The following is a 10,428-nucleotide window of genomic DNA, read 5'->3' on the forward strand; positions in this document are numbered from 1 at the left end:
TAAGTCTAGATGAAGCACCCCATATCGCTGAGGGCTAGCGATGGTACTAAACACGCTGTCAGTCTAAGACTGATTAAAGCTAAGAGTTAGGCGTCCTGCCTCAAGACTAGTCTTATTCGGCCAATATATGTCGGCAGTAACACTATTTCGGCTCATAACACCAGGGAACGCCGAGATCCCCTAGCGATGGGGCTTGGATATCCTTAAAAATTTCACTAGTCAAGGTCTTGATGATCATATATTCCGCGGAATAACTGTTAGTCTGCAAGTTTCTGAATTGCCAGATAAATGCCCAACCGCCTTCAGCCAAGAGGAGAAAGTTGGCGTCTCGGCAAATTTAATACCCGCTTGTCATTGAGACATCTATTTGTAATGTTAGTAATGGCTGAGTACTACCTATGTTCCACCTATTTCAATCCATACCCTGTAAATCTGCCCTCAGCTCGGTGAAATTAAGTCCGACGCTTTATAGGGTTTTCCCGATAACTGTAGCTCAAGCATACCAAACGAGACAAGTGATTCTGAGTTGAACGATATGTTTATTAAATACTACAAATGAAGAATAAATAATGTAAAAGAAAATAAGACGAGCAGTAGGCAAAAACCATTACCAGTTTGCTATAGAAGTGTAGTTACCATATCCATAGTTATAGCCATTAGATCCTTGTTGTAGGGAACCCTGGGTAGTTGCGTTTGTGCCCTGATTAGCAGTGGTGGGAACTTGGTACAACTTTTGTGCAGGACCATTGAGATGAGGTGAGTCTGTGTTACCTTCGTTAATACCAGAGGGACCAGATGAGGAATCCACTTCGCCTGCTCCCATAGGTGGGCGAGCACCGGAAGGAGTACCGGGAAGTCTTCTTGGATCTGAAGCTGAAGTAGTAGATGTAGAACCAGTACCAGTGTAATCGTGCCCATAGTTCGAATAGGAGTAGCTCTGGGATTGAATCATAGGTGGTAGGGAAGGAGAGTTCGCACCAGTGGCGACACTGCTACGACGGCTTGAACTGGTAGCACTGATGCTATTGGAAGAACCCACACTGCTACTTGGCTGGCTAGTTGCCGAGTATTGATAACTGGGTAACTGCAGTGACGAAGAATACTGATACATATCTGGTTGAGAAATGGAAGATGGAGTGTTGGTAGACAGACGACCCGAAGCATTATGTCTCGATTGTAGTGGTTGTTGTTGTTGTTGTTGTTGTTGCGAAGGAGATTGCTGAACCTGCACCTTGGATTGCGGTAAAGGTGGTGGTAAGCCATTGCTGTTAGCGGATGGAGGAGCTGGTAATTGGGAGGCTGCAAACGGTCTGTAGCCTGAAATATAATTGTTGGTTGGAGATTTTCCATAAGTACTGTTCAAGCTACCATCCATCATCATCTGGTTAACAGAATGAGGTTGCTGAGATTGCTGATGAGGATGTCCTGGCTGCGGTTGAAGACCCCCCAATTGATAAGCTTGCTGTCCTCTGTTGTAATAAATAGCTTGTTGTTGGTAGCCTGTGTTTTGATCGAAGCCATTCATATCCATTTCATAAGGCATATCCATAGCACGACCCATAGCGTTCATAGCTCTACCTTGTTGAGAACCGTCATGACCATTTGTGCCAGAAAATCCATACAGACCACCGGCACCAGGACCGGAGAGGCCAAATCCAGGCATACCGGTGGACATAGCTTGTTGATGAGAAACGCGATCTTGAAGTTCACGCTTACCCATGTTCATGGCTGCAAATTGACTACTAGGGTCGCTCTCTTCAGAATCCAAAGCAACTCGGAAGTGTCGGGTCTGAAGCAGTTCTTCAGAAATTTGAAGGTCCTTTAATCTGGGGTCTCTTGAAGGAACCATGAAAGCGTTATTACGAACATCATCAGGGAGGTAGTATGAAACCAAATGATAGGCTTGGTTTTGATATTGGATTGAAATAGTTTTCTTAACGAGGCCATCTTCCTTGAAGCGATAAGTGTCAGTCAGGGAACCAACAATGTGTCTATCATCAGTCTTTCCATCCATGTCTGATCTCAGCTTAACTCCCCCAGCCATTGCTGCATTGCCAGGACTGCGATATTTGTTCATCATGTCCAAATCATTGTGCATTGGAGGACGTCCAGTAGCTTGGTAATGAATACCAGTTGTTGGGTCAATAATAGAGTCACCTCTGCCATTATTTCTGGACTGTTGTTGCATCAGTGCCTCCCTGCCATACGGGTGAGGGGTATCAACTGACGTACTTTGTTTTCGACGGTTTCTCTGTTGACGAAATGTGCGCTTCTTCTCACCTGGGGAAAATGGTTTTTCTAATTGTCTGTAGATTAAGAAGTTGCCTAAAATACGAGACGGTGACCAAGCAATTCCATCTGTCCATCTCTTGATACCAGAGTTATGCTCGTTGAAAATGAAAACTGAACCTGACTGGATCAACTCAGCCCTTTCTCTATCGTGAGGACGACGAGGAACCAGCGGTAGAACTCCGGTGATTGCAGCTTGGAATAAGAGAATAGCATCGTGGGTGTTGGCGACGTAGCCTGAGAAAGTTGGACCAATACTACTAATACTCATTGTGTATTAATATTAGCACGTCTATTATTATGGTTAATCAGTGAGACTTGGCTTTTGGTTTTGGTTTTCGGTTTAGTCTTCCTCGTAACCTTGTCGTGTAAAACTGGTATAGTCCACGACTAGTATATTAAAAACTCTACTTCTCCTAGTTGAAAGAGAAATAATAATAACTAGAAAGTAGAGAAGCAGGAAGTAGCAATGATAATTAGTAGCTATTCTCCACTAATGAGATTCCAAATCACAAATAGTGAATCCGTTAGGTATGAAAGATGAAGTAAACGCAAGTATAACGGAAGTATGAAGTATAAAGTGAAATGCCAAAGTATAAACACAATATACTTAATATACTCTCGACTGTTCTAATTTTATTTGGAAAAAGTCTCTCACAACAAATAAACCCGAAATGCCTCACTGGACAGAGGGACCACCTGATATTAAATTAAAGTGGGTCGAAGCTTAATTCAACAAACAGAAAAGTGTTATTTTTTATTGCACTGTGGGTCTTGCAATTTTAAAACACAAAAAACGGCTCTTCACTGTACCAAATTAACTTTTGGTTTAGATTAAAGTCAATTATGTTTCCAATTCACTGGCTAGCGTTGTGGGCGACTTAAAGTTAAGCGTTCCAAGTAAAATTAATTTGTTGGGAATTAAGCAGGGATATGGAATAATTCCTACCAGTCTCTTGTTACAACTCTACTTTATTCTTAATAGTCACACAGTAAGATTGATAGTAACTTCAATCAATGTCGCGTAAGCAAATAGTAAAAGAGAAAACAAAAATTTTAGGAAAAAAAATCGAAGTTTAATGGGTATCCGACCACGGAACTACCCTTTTATTTAAATCCTACTAAACCTGTCCCAGTCCACTCTCCGTCCCAGTGGATTTTATTTCAAGTCAGTACGGTCTTCCTCATCACATCAAAATTGCTTTTTTCCCTATTCCCAATGAGGTGCATTGCAATATTTCTTTTTATTTCTCATTTAAAGTTTTATGTGTAGAGACGTAAATTATTTTATGCACAGAACTATCTTGCGCATTGCTCTTCCATCTAGTTACCCATTTTGCGTGCGGAAATCTGCCGAGGAATGTTTTCTTTTTCTCTGCGGCTGCACAGGGTTTCTCCATGTCAGGCCGGCACCACCCAATCTCGATGCGAGCCGAACAGCAGACCTTGGCATCAAATTCTTACTCAGTCTGTATTCTCTGTTTATTTCTCTCATTAAACACAGGGATTAATATTAATGTAGTACAAAACTTTCTCATGGGGGACTTAACACTAGGGTTGCCATATAAGGACAATAGCTGGACTACGCTGGAGGATGTGTTAAAATGTATATCTTAATACGTGCTGTTATAGGTTGATTAGCAATACCGCTTACCTCGAACCCTAAATTAAGGCTTGTAATGTCGCCTGCTAATCATAGAGTGCGTGCACTTCCCCTCTTTACCGTAGATTGAGGGTTCTGTCCGCGGCGGCCCACCGTAGTTACGCATCCACATATGATAACAACGCGGCGTCGACACGGGGACTAATGTAATAGATAGATGCATTAGCAGACGTAAAGATATGATGTCGGCCCGTGTAAACCAATACGAATGCATGAAGCAAACGCCGCCGCCATCGCCTGTCACACTAATGGCCGTCTCTGTCACTAATAGTTTACCCCGCTGTGCCGTCACAACTAATACATCGCCTCCTGTTTCACTACTAAAAGTGGATACCGCCGCAAAAGTCGGTATTGCGGCTTTCTGCACCAAGCTGTATTAGAAGAACACATAGAACAAATCAATAAATAGCGAAAAGAAAAAAGCACAGTTATCTTCTAACAATACCAGTATCAGCTTGTCATGCCCAGGATTTCATTCTTATCAGTTCATCAGTTGAATGTTTAATTCAACTTGACTCTTAAGAGATCTTCCAACATTAATCTTAATATCCCGACAAGTTTAGCGGCTATTCTTAATTTACTCTAAGACTACATATCCCCTATCAGAAGTTTCTTGTTTATAGAGATTATTAAGTTCTACTTGTTTTCCATGTCGTGATAGATCGTGTCAATATGCAGGGATGGATGGGGTCAGGTCGCCTCGGCCATGAATAGCAGTGCCGTACATGGAACCACATGCTTGCATACGTGATGTATAGCATGCGCGTTTCATGTGGTCTCCCTCTCACAAATTACCATTTCTGGTAATATTCGAAACATAATCTGCATGGAATTTCTTCTAGAATGCCTAGTAATGCTCAGGAATGCGGGTGGTGAAAAGTGGTCTGATTTTAGCTACCAGCTGATCGGCGCCGAAAACCGACCGGAATGTATGGTTGCGTCGACGCAATCGGATATGCTCTTAACCGAACGGAAGGGGGGGCTCCTCTTTCAGCCAAGCCTGTCTGAGCCTAATGACGTTGCTGTTACTCCTGGCACGTTATCGGGTTCCCGTGAGCCTTGTAAGGGACTGTTGCTAACACACGGGTTGCTGCTAGTGATTTGCTTTTGGTGACGTGATTGCTTTTTTGTTCGCCTGTTCTTTTTCCTGGACATCGCAGAGATCCTCCGCTTATCTATTTTAATGTGCTGCCAAAAATACATACAAATTATCAGCCCATAAACTCGAACTTGGATATTATTATGGGCATATCTAATAGATATATATATATATCATTAAACAATTAAACCGCTAAGCTTGTCAATAAAAAAAACAAGCTTAAAGCGACTAAGCAAATTTTTTTCCAAACCATAGGGACGCACCATGACAGCAAAAAATACCTCTCATGATCAAATCCAGCTTTCCGTCTAAAGTTCGGATAAGATTCATCCAGTCCTGGTGTCAGACGGTAAGTTGGAGGTCGGTTTCAGAAGTAACAAGGTGTTGGGACGGTCCCTGTTCCTGATTCAGGTTCTGATAGCTTGTTGCAAGCAGAAGTAGCACGCCTGATCGGGAAAAGCATACGGCATCACGGAAAAGCCGAAGCGCCGACCCCCCCGATGACCGTACAACTTACCTAGTCGCCCCCAGTTTCAAGTTCGGTATCCCCTACATATCTAGCCTCAGATGGTTTGCCATCAATTGGCAAACCATCTGAGCCTCTACTAACCAGCGCTTGCATATATGGTGCAGATAGGTGACCGCCTACTTAAGATATAAGGGGTAGCTGAATGATGGGCCGCAAGGTCTTGGCGCAATTGGCGCAACCATGTAAACACAAACAGTAACAAAAATAAAATTATATGGCGGTGATGCCTTAAACACAGGCCGGGCCTGGCTGAATCTTCTCCCATGAGCTGGTCACCCAGGAAGCATGCTCTCATGGAAAATATGACAAGACCAAAGACGCGTGCTGAACTGGTCCAGTGCAGGGAACAAGTGATGTGCGGAGTATGTTTCACTAAGGATTTTCTTACTACATGCATCTGTATCAGCTATAATTTATTAAATTGACTAAAGATGTTAGTGTCGTGTTAAATTAGTCTGTTGTATCCCATGTTCCCATTTTCAATCTGAGAGCTAGTTGACAACATGGACTACTCGGTTGTATTGTGAACGACAGATTTCTCGGTTTAGACTTTTGCCGATACTATAGTTCAGCCTTCAAGACGCCTTTGATACAAGGCTCTTATGTTGTAGGATTTTGCGTCGATCTGGAAGGCATCCCGAATAAGGGGATGAGTGGTGGCTCTCATTGCTTTTTGTGCAGCTGAGATCATCTCAAATTACTTTTATGATAGACCACAGCGATCACCAATGACATTATAGCCCCGCAAACTTTGGGTTCTATGCATATTTATGTGCATCTATGCGAGATCTTAAATGTCATATAAGATCGACGGCAGAATCCGCGAAATACTGGGCAGCTGTTGGTTACCCCCACTCCTTCTGTCCGTTTCAGGATGTTGAGTGCCGAACTGTCAGCATTATATTGGCGCTGGATTGACAGGATATGCTACAGTTCCGTGACCGCCGTAGACACAATTGAAATATATTCCGGCCATGTCGTGCCAGCGTGGCCGATGCCAAGGCTTGTAGGTCCTCCCTTATTTCTCAGACATTTTACTTCATCAGTACTGCTGTAATATCTGTAGAAACGGAAAGAGAGGAATCTTTGTTAAACATTTCCAAACACCAGTTCCTCTAACTCCGTTTCAGACTCCTCCCCAATGCACTCACCCTAATGTGTGGTATTAAAGTACAATCATCCCTGGGTTTTGAGTATAAATACATGTCCCGCTTTAATTCGGGTTACCTACTATGGTAAGCTACCGCCGAACGCCGATCCGCTGATAGTAAATAGAGTTTTACTACAAAATCCGAGAGCGCAGAGTGAGATAAGGCCACATGAGATGCAAAAATAAAAGTGATCGCAATTTTGGCGAAATAACAAGAAATGGAAGTCAGCTCTCAAAAAAATCACCTGTTCGGTCCCAACTTCTGAGCCCGGAACAGGCTTAATGAACTTGCTCTTTTTATAATTAATGCTTTTTATAACACTTAGCCACGCCCCAAGTCTGGTAATTTATTATCCCGCTGATGGTCTCAACTGTTGTTTGATTCATCTACATCCACGTCGCTTCGATGCTGGCGCACCTCTTTTCACCCATTTCAACACACCGTCTTTACTCTAATACTTTATTTCGGTTGATCATATATATCAATTAACGTTACAGTATAACCTTCCTCCAACGTTGAACCAGACGGTAAACGTTAATAGAGTCGTTATGTATCAATCTACAATTCCTAGAACATATACCTTGATCCAAGTGGATGGTAATTCATAGGAAGCTTTAAGCTTATTCAAACCCAAATATTAAGTATAAGGGGTTGCTCATGGACAAGCAATAGCTATACTTGGTTCCCCCACATCCTCTTGGAACTGAGTTGATAGAACAAAAATCTTAAAGTTTATTAACATTTGACATATAACAGGAACAAAAGATGATGCAATGGTAAACCAGAGTTGTCATTAATCTAGCTTTCCAGTGGTTGGTTGGTGGCGGTTATGATGAAGGGGTAAATATAATTCACCCGTATGACCTTGTCTCTTTTTTGCTACATAGATGAACAGAGCCACAACCAATGCACTTGATGCAAACCAATGCTGAGAGATCTTCAGACGAACAAACCATATAAAGCTGCTAACACCGGTGATAACGACCTTGGGGCGAATCTTCTGTGGAGATTCAAGAATTGCTTCCAATGTTTCGATAATAATTGATCGAGATGCTTCAATAGGTTGACCCGAAAGGTTGGTGTCCCAATATCTAGAGCCTGTCTTATCATTAATGATAACAGTTGGTTTGCCAATTCTATCTGTGGAGATGCCGTACTTTGTCCTGAGATATCGGTTCCAGAATACTGAGTCTATCCAAGCGAATCCGACCACTGGTTTAGGAGTAACTTTGACTTTAATACCCTTAGCATGATCTTCAGCCTTCTTGTCATCTCTATCAGCGGCCTCGTCTATCTTGAGCTGTTTCTTTGCTCTCAAATCCATCAACTCTTCCAAAGTTTCCTTTTTGACATCATCGAGATATTTTTGGGCAGATACTCTGAGTTCGTTAATAGCACGGTCTCTCACCTTGGTATCCCTAGGATCGATCATAGCTAGAACAACATATTCAGCATGATCGAAAATGTCTTGAGCATTCATAGGGGTTAACTGAGGTACAAAAGATAACCAAATCTCCTTGATCCAGTTGGAAATATGCTGGTGATCACGAATGTCCTTGGGAGACGGGGCTACAAGCTCAATCCATTTAGCCGTTTCTGTATCAGAAACAGCGTATAGACTGGGAAAATGCTTGACACCAAGTTTGGTAGCCAGCTCAGTGGAGTTGGATTTATAAATACGACTGTAGTCGAGTGTGTTGAGGGCTACACGGCGCATTGCTTCAAAGTCCTCACTTACTGTAGTTTTATCATAGAAGTAAACAAAAGTAGCTTTATCTTTAGTTTCGTCCACAATGCTTCCAAGCTCTTGGAACGTGTTCACCGTAGCGAGATCTTTGGCCTCAGCTGCACCCTTGGCGAAATCTAGCAAATCAGAAAATCCCCTCAAAGAGTTATATGGAGTCTTAGTGGTTCCTGAAAAATGGAACAGTCCTGGTAAAGCATCTATACCAACGTCTTTGCACAGTTGTCTTTGGGTATCACAGTTAACCTCACCTACATTAATTTTGCCGCGAAGGGCGTGTGCCATTTCCATCCATGCAGGCTTCATATCATTACAGTGAGGGCATCGTGGAGAATAGAACTTAATAAACCAAGAATCGGTTGTGGCAGTCACTTTTCGGATGAATGAAGTGTGATCAAGCGGAACAGATATTCCTTCGGGATTTGGTGCCCCTTCTGGGAAGGTGGGTCCAGCGGGAGATCCTGTTTCTTTGACGCTACCTGGAAAAACGCTGTTAACAACAGCTGTACCCCCCGTATATTGAGGGAAAGCGCGAGATACCGACGATGTCGCCTTAACATTCCTGGCATCAGCGCCAGTAGCCGTGGCCTGAGTAGTCTTGCTGTAGGATAAACTGCTAGACTCTGGTGTATCCAAGAAGTTGTCTCGGGCAAATTTGACCAATGCCTCTGGGGTTCTGTCCCCATCCAAATACTGCTTGATGTTCTTTCCATTTCGAAATAATCTCAGATTAGGATAGCCACCAATATCTTGATCATTGCATAAATCACCCTGCTCTACACAGTCCACTTTTGCCATATGAAAGTCATAAAGCTCTTCGACATCTTCTTCTTCATTAAGGAGATCCCATGCTTTCGTCCAATCGGGGGCAAGGGCGATACAATGGGGACAGTATGGGGAAAAGAAGTCTACCCACCATGTACCGTTCTCAATAGTGCTCGTGAAATTTTGCTTACTCAGATACACGGGACTGTTTGGACCATCAACAGGCTTCTTGTTCTTTTCAGCTGGGGCTGCTGTGGTCAAAGATATCAACACACAAAATGTAACCACATATGCCATAAGTGGCTTCATCTTGAGTAATGCAATCATTCTCAGAACACCCTCCAGATAATTTCTTATATTCTTCTCACAGGTGGATTCCTAGTCAGTACTATCTGTATTTGAGTTGACACCCAAAATCTTTGATGCCGTTCTTAAAAATATCCACTCTCCTGTATGAACTTTAACTAAGCGGCTTCTGCAAAGTACGAACAGTCTATGAAGCCTTCCGCAAAATTAGCTCTCTTCCAAACGGGCTGTGATAAAGTGGTACTCGTTATCGTCAAATACGTATCAAGCCTAAGACTTGAATTTTTTCAGAGGCTGACACGATCCGATTATGTGACAACTCTAGTCTTCTAACAATGTCGCTGGTTTTTCTCTTGGCTGTTATTTGCGTACAAATTCATCAACCTGAAGCAGTGCTTGTATTCTTAACCCCCAACACTGGCTACTCCAAAATTAAGTGATTTCTATTGAAAACCTAGATAACTCTCTGCCTGACAGCACAACATACGCTACAAAGTCAATCTAACATGGCGCGTCGGTTGGACGCATGACTGACTAACTTAGATTTCTTACCCTCTGCCCTAGATTTTTTGATTAGGCCAAAGCCGCGGACGAAACATATCGATGGACGAGGAGGATTTTCGGAGTTGACGGGCTTGGACTCGCTAGAAAGATAAACAACGTAATATAAATCAGGGCGCTACGTTTTGTCTTATCCCTTGCTCTCTGTTTGTTTTCTTAATATCTCGATTTATTGTTCAAGTGTTTCGTTTATCAACACTGGAAGAGTTTCATGTATGTACTTTACATTTCCTTCATATAACGGTTTCATAGTTTGATCGGATTATTTCACAAACAGCCCGTCATCAAACAGATCATAGACCAAAAAATTGCAAAATAGCC

The 10,428-nt window shown here is 42.6% G+C and overlaps 2 protein-coding genes across 2 annotated transcripts; both read right to left on the minus strand.

Moving 5' to 3' along the window:
• Positions 1-607: 607 nt before the first annotated feature.
• Positions 608-2,560, minus strand: MIT1 (Mit1p; the record flags this gene model as incomplete). The annotated part of the gene is made up of 1 exon (XM_018880464.1): positions 608-2,560. The coding sequence occupies one exon, from the start codon at positions 2,558-2,560 to the stop codon at positions 608-610; it is 1,953 nt and encodes a 650-aa protein (XP_018738281.1).
• A 4,964-nt stretch (positions 2,561-7,524) lies between these two features.
• Positions 7,525-9,567, minus strand: EPS1 (protein disulfide isomerase EPS1; the record flags this gene model as incomplete). The annotated part of the gene is made up of 1 exon (XM_018880465.1): positions 7,525-9,567. One exon carries the CDS (start codon positions 9,565-9,567, stop codon positions 7,525-7,527), a length of 2,043 nt encoding a protein of 680 aa, XP_018738282.1.
• Between the last annotated feature and the right edge of the window lie 861 nt (positions 9,568-10,428).

The sequence above is a fragment of the Sugiyamaella lignohabitans genome, chromosome B (genome assembly GCF_001640025.1).
Source record: "Sugiyamaella lignohabitans strain CBS 10342 chromosome B, complete sequence".
NCBI lineage: Eukaryota > Fungi > Ascomycota > Dipodascomycetes > Dipodascales > Trichomonascaceae > Sugiyamaella > Sugiyamaella lignohabitans.